Source organism: Chinchilla lanigera, unplaced genomic scaffold (assembly GCF_000276665.1).
Source record: "Chinchilla lanigera isolate Chin_1 unplaced genomic scaffold, ChiLan1.0 scaffold00155, whole genome shotgun sequence".
In the NCBI taxonomy this organism is placed as follows: Eukaryota; Metazoa; Chordata; class Mammalia; order Rodentia; family Chinchillidae; genus Chinchilla; species Chinchilla lanigera.
This window is the reverse complement of record NW_004955556.1, coordinates 1744846-1759099: the sequence shown is the minus strand read 5'-3', so window position 1 is coordinate 1759099 and position 14254 is coordinate 1744846. Positions and strand designations below refer to the sequence as shown.

Genomic DNA, 14254 nt, shown 5'->3' with positions numbered 1-14254 from the left:
TGCAATCCCAGCATTCAGGAAGCTGAGGTGGGAGGATTGCTGTGAGTTTGAAGCCAGCCTTTGCTACATAGTGAGTTCAACACTAGCCTGAACTACATAGTGAGACTCTGCTTTAAAAAAAAAAAAAAAAAAAAAAGAGCCTTCAGAAAGCACTGGGATGTTGGCTTGGAGAGGGCTGGGTGAGAAGAAGGAAGAGAAAGAGGAAAGGAAGGCGAGAAGGAGGAACAGCAGGTGGACAAGAGGGTCTCGTCAGCTTGGCTGGGTTCTCTAGTGTGTGTTCTTGCAGTGCTGGCTTCTGAGGAATTTTTACAGTGTCAGATAAAATCTATACACACACACACAAAGTAGTCTGAAATTGTGTAAAATGCTGTGCTAACCAAAGCTTAAGTTTCTATGCTGCAAATTTTCTCATAGTCTTTTATAAACTTCTCTGAAAAGTCTCTGAAAGGGAGGCAGAGCAGGGACCATCCCTCCACATGTGATGACCACAGAACTCCTCCCCAGGAAGCTCCTGGCTGCAGGAGGGGCTGCTTTCAAAGGCCTCTCTGTAAATAAATATGTAATAAATAAATAACAGCATCTTTGGTGTCTTATTAAATCCTCTAGCTTGCTGCTTCCTCTGAGCAAAGACACCAAGTGCCCCTTCTGTCACCTTTCAGCTCCACTTGTGTCACTAAACCACCCTAAAGCATGACCTAGTATCCTTGTCTACAGACCTGGCTTAGCGGGATACGGAATCCTGCAGCCCAGTAGAGGGTCATCCCTAGGGAGTAGACATGCATCTGCCCAAGAGAAACATGAGGTTAGATGTCAGTCACCTGTTCTGTTCCACAACCCTGCAAGCAAACCCAGCACAATTTCTACTTCTGGCCAGACAATGCCACCTGCATCTCCCTTAACCTTTGCTGCCTCCTGCAGTAGAGGTTAGGAAGCCAGAAGTTTGCTTTCTAGCAGTAACTATGACATGCAATGTTGGCAAAAGATGTAAGAAGGAAAGTCTGTTGGAGCTTCTGAGAAAGCCTTCACTTTACTGACAAAAGAAACACATGTGACTAGTTCCATCCTTTCTGTGCTGTGATACATGGTGTCACAGCAGCCATCCTGTGACCATAAGGAGACAAACAAAAGCCACAGATAAGAAGGGAAGAGTAGACCTATCTGGCCTGGATCCTTGACACATTACTGAGCTGTGACCAAAACCTGGAACTGTGACAAGCACATGTTCAATTTCTTTTCAAGTCATTAAATAAACATCTATAGTCACTTCAGTTCAGTGCTGTCTTGTTTCATATCTGCTTCACCTGAGCATTCACCTTGGCTCCAGTTTACGACTGATGGCAACAATACTACTCAACCTTGTTGCAGCCGGCTCCACCCTTGCTGTGCCTCGGGGTGTCCTCCTAGGGGAGGCCTACTGGGCCCTTGGAGTGCTTGCCCTGCGCTGCGATGGCACCACTCAGCTTTCCTACGGCCTGTGTTTGCATGTTGGCAGCAGCACGATTCACTGCCCCAGTCTGCAGCTGAGGAAACTGGGCCTCGGTGAAAACGACCCACCCTCCTCCAGAGCCGAGAACAGTACCCTTAAACCCACTTTGCCACTGAGATGAGGCACAGGCACCTGCGGTGAGGTGGGTGCTGGGGTCCCCCGCCCCTCAACACGCGCCACTTACCTGTGCTGCGTCCAGATGCTCCTCCTCACTCTGTCCCTGTATTAGTTCGGGGGCCTTGAAAGGAGCAGCCTCTAAGTGAGAAACGTGGTCTTGGAAAGAAAGACTTCCGGCAGCAGAAAGAAGGGCTGACCAGGGGCAGACCACATAGTCGGAGGAGTCTGCAACCAAGGCAGGGGTGAGGCGGAGATGGGGCCGCCCCGAGGGCCGGTGTGGGGCTGTGTCTGGCCACACGCAAGGCAGGGGCGACACGGAGAAGAATGAACCTTCCCTGAGGCATGGGAACAGTGGTGACAACAGGCCGCTGTGGTCCCATCCAGGGATTTAGAGCCTGCATTCGTGGGAGGCTGAGTCTCAAGACCACCTGGAAATTGGCTCAAGCTTGAGTTCGCTGCAGCCAGACCAGGACCACAGGCAGTGGCTCTGGGAGCTCTGTCGCCATTCTCAGAAGCTCCCAGGCAGGGTAGAAGGGGCGAAGGCTTGGGGAGAAGGCGAAGACCACGGCACAGGAACATGGCTTCCTGTCATCGGCCCCTGCCCGGACTCTGATGGCGTGTGTGATCTCACACACCAGAGCCTCTGCATGTGCTGACCTGCGGTCCCTGTGGGATTTACAAGCTGACGCCTGAGTGTGGGCTTTCAGTGTTGGTTTCAGCCACCAGTTTAATGCCTCGGCTTCAAATCCATCTCCAAACCCTGCTCGTTTAACATTCCTGCTGCACTAGAGCACAATGTTTAGCCTCACCGGTAGAGGGCGCTGAGGAGACAGCGGGGAGCGCTCTCTTGCTGTTTCAAGCAGTCAGTGGTATGGGCAGGAGACCACCAAGGGGTGGCGCTGTGACCTGGACTCTGGCCCAGGAGACAAGGCCCAGGTGATGGCCCTTTGGTGACCCTGTCTACACAGCCGTACTGCCCACACTACCCTGCTCACGGGGAGCTGGAAGTCACCCACTCACACTCCTACACAATCACGTTTAATAATTATACTGAGCTCCCCTGGTTTTCGTCTTTGATAGAGCACAGATGAGCCTAGCATCTGGCAGACAGATGTGGAGTGTCCCTGGTGACTGTCCCCTGCCCTCGTCTCCAGTTATGCCCAGATAGCCCAGCTGTCAGAGGGCCCTTATTGCCGCAGTCTGCCTCAGCACCGCGATCCGAAGCAGGCTTTTCAGGGCTGCGGCGTGGCCCTGTCCCAGTAACAGACCAGCCTCCAGCGCAGCAGCTTAGGGATACCCTTTCCCACACCTTCTAACCCCAGGACCAGCCATAGCGGAGAAACAGCAGCCAGAGAGACCCACAGAAGGAACTCAGCTGTCTGCAAGCTCTCTTACCATTGCGGAGGTCTTCCAGGAGCCTCTCCCCAGCCAGCAACAAGATGGACCAGATTTCCTCTTCCGACAGAGCTTCGCCCCTGACTTGCAGGGCACTGGCCAGGGTCACTGAGGCCGGGCTCACGCCTGCAATGACACACATGTGGCAGAGCCCTGCGCTGTGCTTGTGTGGGCACACAGTGGGGCCGGCACTCACCACTCTAGCCTCCCACAGTGCACAGTGCCACGTGTCATCACTTGTGTCCCCAGAGAGGGACACACAGGAAGCGTGAAATCAGCATCTGCTAGAGGGCTTGAGGGGCAGGTGATGGGTTCTCTGGGAATTAGCAAATAAACAGATAAATCACCTCCCAGTGAAGGGCAGGCAAAAACTCAAATGAGTGACCAAGGGAGCCCCAGCAGAAGAGCTCCTCCTGCGCCCCAGCTGTCTGTTCCTTGCTCTCCTCCTCTGCCTGTGAACTGGGGTAAAAACCATTTCATCTCCAATACACAATGTACCTCTTCCATCTTCGGCTGCTGCCCAAGAGGCCAGCCAGGGACTCCAGGAGCAAGAGTAACGAACCACAGGGGCTGGAAGAGGAGGGCGGGAGTATGGCCTGTTTTTCCTCTCTTCCACGCAGGGTCCAGCTCCACATCTGCCCCACCCCCCTCGCTTGGCAAAGCTGTCCCTCACGAATCTCAGAGCCCTAGAAGCTGGCAGTATCAGGAAGAGGCCAGGCAGGCTTTTCCTAATCTGATACTGGGCTTTTTCTGCAGCCAGAGCACGGGAGGGTGGGTGTGCTATGCTGGGGCACAGTGGGGAGCCTGCCACAGCACCCCATCTCTCCACAGGGCCCAAGCTCTCTGCTCACCACCTGCTCAGGACCTTGGGAAAAGAGACAGCGACCAGCTGGCTCTTCCCTCTGTACCTCAGCCGAAGAGGCCCTCAGGATGCCTGGCCTGAGCTGCTGTGTGTCACAGGGGCCCATGCAAGACAGCAGGTGGGCAAGTAGGTAATGTTCCAGGTGATGGGTATGCTTCTGTCCCTGATTCTGTCACTGTACCTGGTATATGTACTTCAAAAAGCACACTCTACCACACACATGTGCATATCAATTACACTGTTTTTAAAAAGTCATGGATTGGAAGCTCAAGTCCAGGCTATGTTCTTTTGTTTTCCTCCTCTTCCTCTTTGTAAACTTTGCCTGAGACTTGTGGGTTAAACATTCCCATCAGGCCACATTTTTCTCACCTTTATAAGCGTCATGAAAGGCTAGAAAGTGAAAGTAAAGGAGATAGACAAGACTGGTTCTCAGGCAGAAAATCTCCAAATCCCAAAGGAAAATATAGAATATGTAGGTTTTCTGGTCACATTAAGACTATAAGAAAAAAAACATCATGAAAGTCTTCCAAGCAGGTGTGGCTAAGACCACCATTTTAATATAGAAAATCTGCAGGGAAAGGATGCCTTTCACGGACCCACCGTGAAAACATAGCACCAGTCTAAGCCTCATACCTGATACAAATGCTACTTCAAAACGGAGCATGGATTTCCCTTTAATGTAGAACCCAAAACTATAAACTTTTAAAAAAATGAGTCATATGGCAATTGCATGTTTAGATTACATTGCATATTAGACTATATTGTGTGTTTAAAATATAACTTTCTATTCTAGAAATAGTTTTCTATTCTAGAAAATAGAATATATTTTAACTGCTTCAAAACTCATCAATAATAAGCAATTAAATTAGAAAATGATACAAGCAGATATTTCATGAACGATATTATACAGATTACAAATTAACCTTATGAAAAGATAATGACATATCACTAGACATTAGGGAAATGCAAATTAAAGCCACAATGACATAGCATGCCATAACTATTAGAATTGCTAAAGTAAAAATCTGTGACAACCCCAAATGCTGGTGAGAATGTGAAATGGAACAGCCATTGTGAAAAAATTTGACAGCGTCTTACAAACTTAAACATGCAATTACCATATGACCCACTGACAGCACTGTTGTATTTTTATCCCAGAGAAATATGAAATTTAAGTTCACACAGAAACCTATCCATGAGTTGGCTCAACCAGCAACCTTGAAAAACTGAGTAGCATGAACAAATAAATTTGAACATGCTTGCAACACACACACACACACACACACACACACACACATCGGGTACCATCCTGGTGGTACCACCTAACATGCATGCACACCTGTATGAAGTTGCTTTTGTAGTTATGTCTGCTTCCTCAGTATATACACCCCATGGGAACAGTCTAAAATCACCACTTCAACAGCTATAATAGAGCAGAATATCATCTTGGCTGTCACAAATTTTTGTGCATGCTTTGAAAATGGAGAATAAAATTGAGGACTTAGAAATTATTGAACATCCTATGGCCAACACTTTCAGATACATATGAATAGAAGGAGGAAAATGTGTGCATGTGTGTGTGTATGTATGTATGTATATATTTACATCTACAATTTATGATACACCAAGTAAAGTAAATGAAAAATATATATACATAAAATAGATTAAAATAGTGCTTAGCATAAAGTAGATATTATTTAAGTAGTAGCTTTTACAATTATTATGGATACTAACTCAGCATTCACAGGTAATTAATATACTGTACTGAAATATTACTAAGGTTATAATAGTTATATCTATTTTGGATCCTAAAGTCTTTAGGTTCAACAAACCAACTTATTGGATTTTTCTTATCTAATAACCAGCTAAGAGCACCTAGGATTGGTGGAATAAGATCTCTGCCTGTATTTTTGGTTTTAAAACATAAATACATTTCGCACCCTGTTCAAAAAGAAATTAAACTGAGTTATAGACTAGGCCTCTGCTATGGTGTGGCCATGTTTCTTTCCTGCCAAAACTCATGTTCAAATTTGGTTGCTGATGTAGCAGCGTTGGGAGGTAGAGCCTTGGAGAGGGATTAAATCTTTCTCAGGAGACTGGATTAATTTCTTGGGAATGGATCAGTTCTCACAGGAGTGTATGATGTTACTGTAAGAGAGTTGGTTCCTCTGTCCCTATCCTCTTGTCCACATGTGCCCATCTGCCTTTCTGTTTTCTGCACAAGACTCTCACCAGGAAAAAAACAAGCAAGTGCCACTGTCCTGCTTGGCCCTGAAGAGCCATAGGCTAAAATAAATCTTTGTTATTTCTAAGTGGCCCAAATTTATATTTTTTATTATAGTAACAGGAAATGGACTGAGAGAGCCTGAAAATTCAAACATTGTGCCATCTGTAAATGGAAAACACCTCCAGCTAAGGGGCATGGTCAACTGTACTGGAAATGCCATTGCAAATCCACACCTGAGAAACTCTGCCGGTCAAATGACACATACTCCTCAATAAATAAATTATTTTCCAAAAAAAAGGAAAGCAGAAAAGAGGTCATGGGAATGCCAGAGTAAGAAACTTCCCAAATCTTCTCCTCCATAAAAGCAATAATGAAGAGAGCACCAAGATGGTGGAGTGGTATGCAGCAGAGAAAGAGCCTCTCTGAGAGTTGCCTTCCAGACACTGGACTACAGCAATGTAAGAAAGAAAAGAAGGAGGGAAATGGGTCCCCTGGGCCCAGGAATGATCTGAAGCACAAATTGAAGCACATGGAGAGAGAAACTTCTACAAAGAAGAAGGAGGTAGCTGGCGGTGCCTTCTCCCTGAGATGGGACTCACCATGCAAGAGGAGTGGTTCAAACCATGGTGACTGCTGGGGACTTGAGAGACCTCCACAGAGAGGCAGAAATGCAGCAGTGGAGAGGGGCACCAGATGCGAAGGAGTGCGCTAGCTGGCAGTGAGTGCTGAGGGCTCAGTCATTCACATGAGAGAGTGATTGGTCAGGAGACATTGTGGAGAGGGGCCAGCTGAGCTTAGAACTCAGAGCAGCTGCTGCCTCCATCTAGTGGCTTCCAGCTGGGCTCAGGCCCATGGAAGGTGCACTGAGGGCTGGAGGCTGAATGAGTTTGGTCCCAGCCAGGAGGTGTAGGCTCGCTGAGATTATCCACCACCCTGCCAAAAAGCTACTGCTGGATTGCTGGGATAAGTCAACATGGATCAGGACTCTGTTTCCACACGTTGTCTACCAGTGACAACAAAGACATATCTGGAAGTGCACTTGTTTACTTTTCTTTTTTTCTCTTGCTCTCTTGTTTGTTTTTTGTTGTTGTTGCTGTGGTTTGGGGTTTTGTTTGTTTATTTTTTTCTCCTTCATTGTTTGATCTTGTTTTTATATGAATGTGAACGTGATTCCTAGCCTCTCTGTGGTTGTGGTTCTGTTCTGTTCTTTTTATCTCTTCCTTCTCTCTTTCCCTCCAGTCCTCTACACCAGTTTCCCAAAGTTAACATGATCTTGTCCTCCAGGCTTACTTCTGATCTCTTCTTTCACTTCTCCATTTTCTCCCTAACCATTTTAAATTTGAACCCCTGAGGGCAAAACTGACATATTAAGGACTTGTGTAATGCATATAATTTCCTGGTTTGTTTTAGATTTTGTTATATAACCACAAATCTAGTTCAGACAGTTAAAGGTGGAAAATTAATGTTTATCTCTGTCATTTTCTAGGCTGTGTTTTTGCTATTGTCATTGCTGATGGTACCACTATAGCCAAAAGTGACATAATTATTCTAAACAGCTGTTCTTCCTGGTATTCCAAGACTGAGATTGACTAAGGGTCACAGAAAATGCTGTGGAACAGTGCCAGAGAACAGAGGCTGGGCCAAACAGGCAGCAACTTCTCATCCCCAACAAATTGAAGGGGAAGGAACTTGCAACAGACTCAAAGCCTCAAACCCAGCTACCCTTGGAAGATACCTCAGAGAAGTAGTCATTTCCCAAGGGATCTAAATACTAGCAAGAAAGCAACTCACCATAGGCAATTTACAAGCATTGCCCCAGGAATTAAACTAAATAAAGAAAAGAAAATGAGAAGACACTTAAAGAAGATCCAGTCCACCAAAGGCAAGCCCAGAAGGCAAGGAGATGGGAAAATCTGAGAGCCACCCACCTGGCCTCTCTGATGTGGTAGCAACAAAGCAATTGAATAAGGACCTAGAAAAAAATCAAATCAGAAATAATTTCTCAGATAACTGCAGAGATGGTGTCCACAATGAACACCATGCTTAGTGACTCTAGAGCAAATACACATGTAAAAAAAGAGGAGTTTAAGAAAATTATGGAAGCCATAAATGCTCAGCGTAGGAAAGAAATGAAATCCAAAAGGCAGATTCAAGCAGATATTCAGAAGAATAAAAACTTCAATGAAAGTATCTACAGCAGATTAAGCCAATATGAGGACAGGATCTTGATTGGTCCAAATTTGAGCCTGTTGATTAGCTCAATCTAATCTAAATTCAAGTCTTCTGATTCAAGCCGACTGACTGGTTCAAGCTCAGTTCTACTTCTTAGTTTAAAACTGGGTCTGCTAGTGTCAGGGCAGACATCACCTCAAGAGATTATAGGGCATTCAGCACAGCACAACTTTTGTAGCCATGGTTCACAGGAACCATGGGATCATGTGACATGAGCTATTTAACATCTGTCATATCTCCACAAAAAAATAATGGGGCTGAAACCAGGGAAATATTCAGTAGGACTAGCTACATTAATCATGGTTTATTGGGTTTGATGATGCTAGGGATGTCAATAATGGGCCCAGATCTTTCCCTTGTCTTTGCCAAGTTAGGGGCAGTTTCCCTTCCATTTCTTCAAAGGGGCAGCAGCAGCATTTGGAGAGGAGGGAGTAGAGGACAGGTGCCATGCTTACTGCTGTGCCATATCTTCTGACAGAGCAGCCTAGAGACCAACTGAAAGTGGACAGGAAGTCCAATCCATATGGGAAAATAAGCGCACTAATAGAGATGATGACATAGGCAAATGCAGAAGACTTTAAAATGTCTTTTGGTTGGAACCATTTTTACCTCTTATTAGATTTAAAAGAAAAGGGAGAGTCCACCTAACTGCTTAAATTGGCTAAAGAAGCACCTCTAGTGGTTAAAGCTAAGAGGTTCTTGAGACTTGAAGTTGCAATTCTTGTCACTGGCAGTGTCAAGGTTATAGATTCCACACCAAATGCAGCCCTGAAGCCAGGAGTCAGTGACTGAAGTACTCATCAACTGGTCCATAAAAATATACAAACAAACACAGCCTCCCTTACTTGTACGGTACATAGCCATGGTCCCTCTGCAGAAGGAAAAATGTATGTCCTACTTTTCTGCACACCTATCTACCTGCCTGGCCCTGGAGCTACAGTAGGATGCTATGGCCTGGCCAGGGGTAAGACAAGTGTCTGGGAACCAACCATTCAGAGCTTGGATTGCACTGGAGACCTAGCCATAACCCTTTTCACCAACCACCCTTCAAGACAATCCCATGAGGGGGAGTAGCCTCTTTGTCTATACTCTAGGGACTGCAGCCAAACCGCTTCCAGAACCAACCTGGAGTCTCAGTTCTCACTGTCATCTCTGCCATATGGCAAATGCTGCTTCCAGTGCTTACCACATGCCCAGCAGGATTTAAAGGGCTTTATGTGTATTAAATCAGTTAAGCCTCATAATGAGCTTTTGAAATGAGGCTTTTCTCATGCCCATTTTACAGATGTGGAAGCTACGGGGTGGAGAGGTTGAGTGACTTGGCCACGGACTTTATAGGATGCTCCTGCTTCCTGAGGCAAGGCATTTCACCACTACACTGTGCTGGCTGTGGTATGGACGTGCCATGCTCTGTGGAGCCTACACTGCAGAGCTGGGAACAGTCATCAGCCTTTCATCACACTGTGATGCTTCTGGGCTTCTCTCCAAGCTTTCTAAACAGTGTGGTGGGTGAGGTACTGCTACACTATGGACTAAAAAGGGGATAATTAACTATTAAAAGGATGTGGGGATTCTGGTCCACAGCCAGTGAAAACACCCTGGGAAAGTCTCTACTCCCTTTGGGGCCCCTGTGCTGCCCCATCCTCACCTCACACACCTTCCTGCATCTCATTGCTGTGCACAAAACCTTCCATGCTGACTCCATTATCTGAAGGCTTCTGTGATCATCTAGAACCTAAAAGCCTCCTTTCCCACCTGTGGTTCCTTCCACATCCAAGGAGCCTCTCTGCTCCTTCTGATGGCTTCCCAGGCTGTGGTGCATCCTGTCTGCCAGGCCTCACTTTGACTGACATCCAGCCTTCAACAGCCTTTGCCTTGATCTGGCTCAGCAAAGCTCTTCCTTGTCCTCAATGCTCAATGCTTCTGCTTGGACCTTCCTCTTACATGGGACATGGTGCAGCACCCTGAGGCTCAATAGTCAAGCTGTCCCAGCACTCCTATCTCAGCCATTGTCTTAGTTACTTTTTTCATTGGTGGGACAAAAACCTGACACCTACAAGTTAAGGGAGGAAAGGTTTATTGTAGCTCAATTTGTAGTTTCAGTCCAGAGTTGGCTAGTTCAAAGGCAAGGTGGTACAGCAGAGAGACATCACAAAGGAGAAACAGTCCATGGCAGAGCAGGCAGGAGGTAGCAGCAGCAGCCTGCCTTCTTTCTGTCCCTTTATAGTCCATCTAGGCTACAAGTGTATTGATTGGTGCAACCCGTACCCAGGGTGGGGCTTCCATTATCCATACTTTTAATCCCACTGTCTCACCCTTAATCCACATTCACATACCCTTATCCAGCCACCTTTGAAGTTGCCCACCCATGACTACCTGAGGGTTTGGGGGAACATCTCGATATATACCATAGCAGCCATGACTTTACTTAAGAAAGATGCACCAATAACCTGGCACATCCCAAGCCTGTGCTACAAATAGAACAGTAACCAACCTAATACCCTACTCTGTGAGTCTTGGGGACAGGCAATGCAGTAAAGGCATAAAATAAGCAAGCAAATATCACCTAAAGTGCTAAGCTACCAAGGAAAAGAAGTTCAAGGTGATACACGATAACATGCCATTTGTGTGAAGACTTTTTAGCTGGAGCTTCAGGGATGGTGCCTCCAGAGGTGGCATCTAGCTGAGATGTGAAGGTAGAAAAGGTGCCAGCCACAAGAAAAGCTTTCCAGGCAGAAGGAAGAGCAGACACAAAATTCTTAAGATTCGGCAGATTCCAAAAACACAGTGAAGCTAGGCATGGGGGAGCCTGGCGAGGGTGGTAGGCAAAGGGACAAGGAGGTGAGCTGGAACAGGCCCACCTGGGGGCTTCTGGGCCAGAAAAAAATGTTTGCATCCTTGTCCTGGGTGATACTGAGCCTGGCCTGATTGCTTACTGCAGAGCATGCATCCCACGCTCCATAACACCTGCCCAATTCCATGAGAGGGGACAGTTTTCACCCAGGCAAGCATCACCTCTAGCCTGTGCCCTGTCCCCAGGAAGACCTTGTGTCCAAGTCCCCTGGACAGCTGTCAAGTGACAATCATCACCCTCCAAAGGATGTGCCAAGTGCATCTGTTGCTATGGTTTCTCACAGTATTGGTCCGGCTCTGGCTTCTGAAGAAGTAAGAATGTCTATTTGTTGATGTGGCATGGATTTGAACTGTGAGGTCTGGACTACCTCCAGTTCTGACCGCAGTCCCCACCCTCCACAAAGCACCCTCAAGGCCTCTGGCCTTGACCTGGGGCTGCTAGTGAGGTTTACAGCCCTGTGTGGCATCCTGGGAGAGAACCTGAGCCCAGCACTTGAGGCCTCTGAGGCCTCTTTGGCTCTCGGTTCCAAAATGCCACTGCCTAAGACATAAGTGAAGCAGAGAGGACAAAGCACACGATGCTCTCCATTTTCTCCAACTCCCCATTCCCCTAGCTGCCAGCATCCTCTCTCCCTCTCACTGCCCCTAAAATGTCCTGCAGGATTCCACCCATGGCCGGGTATTAGTTTTAGATGACTGCTGTAACAAATTACTACAAACTGGTGGTTTAAACAAAAGTGTACTGTCTCACAGTCTCAGAGACCAGAAGTCTACAATCAACTTCACGGAGCTGACACGAGGGTGTTAGCAGGGCCATGGACCCTCCAGAGGCTCTGAAGGAGAATTTGTCCCTTGCCTGTCCCAGTTTCTGATGGCTGCCAGCATCCCTTGGAACCATGGCCACTTCAGTCCAACATCCAAGGTCACATTGCCTTCTCTTCTACCTGTTTTAAATCTCCCTCTGCCTCCCTCTTATAAGAAAACTTGCAGCTATACTTCAGGTCCACCTGGATCATATGGATAATCCCTGTTTCATAGTCTTTTCCTTTACTCTCATCTATAGAGTCTCTATAAAGTAACAGTTACAGGTTCCTCAAACCAGGACATGGATACCTTCTTTTTACTCCTACTTTTTGGAGGGGGAGATCATTCAGCCCACCACAGGCCCCTTCACTTATTAAACTCCCTGCACACAAGCTGGAAAAGATATGAGCAGCGGAGTTTGGGTCCTCAGCTCCCTGACTTCGAGCTATGTGACATGTGCCCTGGGCATATACCGAACCTCTCAGGGCTTCATTTTTATTATCTGAGAAATGGGACTAATAGCAGAGGCTACCTGATAAGACTGAAAAAAAGATTCTATTAGGGTGCTAGCCTGCAAAACGTGCCGAGCACATCTTGGTTCCCTTCTCTTCCATCTCTGCTGCAACTATCCAGAGAAGATTTTCAGCATCAGGGCTGCTGAGCAGTGGCCAACTCATGATTTTGAAGATATGGTTTTAATTGTTTCCATCTGTCTGCCGGGGCTGAGGTGCTATAAACATCCCATTTTCAACCTTAGCAAAATGCTTCAAACACCTCAGTGTCCCCAAAATAGACATCCCAGAGAGGACCCAGGGAAGGGCATGGGACTCCCAAGGAGCCCACGCTCCCAGAACAAAGACCGGTGTCATCCTCCCTCCTCTCTTTGTTCCTGTCTCTCTTCTTTCTTCCTGCCTCTGACACCCACCCAGAGCCAGCTGCCTGCAGTCAATCTGGACCTAAGCAAGGCTTACTGGAAGGCAACTGTGTCATTCTACCAAAGAGAAAAACACTCTTCTGTCTCATGGGTGACCTGTGTAATGGGCTAAAGGTATCAAGGCCCTTCCTTTCCAGAACTTTCCAAGTGACCATCTCAGACCTGCCACCTCTCCACACAGACCCTTCCTGCCCTAAACCCTGCCCCTGCCACCACATGAACACGATGGCAAAATCTTGAGCACAGACACTCTAGAAACCTCATGTTCCCACCATTGGTGTAGAAAGGACAGTTTCTACTTAACATGGCTGGTGTGAGGTAGAGAACAAGCCAGTGTCAGAAAAGCAACCATGCCTCCTGCCTTCTCTCAGAGCCCCATGGCAGATGGGGCCAGCATTTGCAGAGGACCAGCATGAAAAATCATCTCAGGAGGTTACAGAAGCCATTCACTCATCCACCAGCTTTATTTACCATTTTCTCATATTTGCTACATTCCCACCAGCCCTGTACTGTTGTGGTGGGGCTTTTATTTACATGCATTTATTTTTTGTGTGGGGGTTTTTTGGAGCAATGTTTTTTTTTTTATTTTTTGGTATATGCATTTATTTTAAAAGGAAACCATATATCATTACAGTCAATGGGAAATTAGTATCATTAGGCATAAATAGAGGGTAATTATAACCATTCTTTAAAATTACTGAATTCTTGCCAGCTAACATTGCTTTTTGGAGGCTCTTAGTCTGAGACCTGATCTTTCTGTATGAAAAGAGGAATTTATTTGAGACATGGGAAAAGTCTGTGGCTCTGAGCAGGGTCTCTTCTTAACAGTCTCTGAAACAAATGTAACAAATGCAAAAACATAATTCAGTGTTCCATCTGTGTCCCATGGTCTTGCTTGCCGTGTGGGGAACACCACATCAGCCTATTGTGGGGAAGAGAATGTTTTTCATTGTTGGTTTGGTTTGGTTTTTGCTTTATTGAGACAGAGTCTTGCTGCATAGTTCAGGTTGGGCTGGAATTCACTGTGTCACTCAGGAAGGCTTCAAACTCACAGCAATCCACCTGCCTCAGTCTCCAGAGTACTGGAATTGAAAGTGTGCACCAGCATGCCCTACTTTCTCAACTTTCTTAAGGCTCTGGGACTAGTGGCAATGCAACCTGTCCTCAGTAAAAGATAATGGAATCCTCACCAATGATACTTTAGAATCATAAATGTAAGGAAAACAGTACTTTGTATATTACAGAGTTTTCATAAACTTGTGTGAATCCTTTTAAAAAAAAAACCTTCTAAAACAGGCAAGGCAAAAGTAGTCCCACTTCTACAAAAAAAAAAAAAAAAAAAAA

At 46.4% G+C, this 14254-nt stretch overlaps 1 protein-coding gene across 8 annotated transcripts in view; it reads right to left on the bottom strand.

Annotated features, from left to right (window-relative positions):
• Frmpd2 (FERM and PDZ domain containing 2) overlaps positions 1-14254 on the bottom strand; it is a 115817-nt gene that overhangs the window by 88857 nt on the left and 12706 nt on the right. For 6 of the 8 annotated variants that reach the window (XM_013508802.1, XM_013508806.1, XM_013508801.1 and 3 more), the window contains 3 exons: positions 2999-3124; positions 1671-1828; positions 717-782 (listed from right to left, as the gene is read on the bottom strand). In XM_013508802.1, coding sequence (XP_013364256.1) covers positions 717-782; positions 1671-1828; positions 2999-3124 — 350 coding nt within the window. Of the gene's footprint in view, positions 1-716; positions 783-1670; positions 1829-2998; positions 3125-14254 lie in introns of those variants that run through there. The other 2 variants (XM_013508805.1, XM_013508807.1) reach the window with 2 other exon arrangements.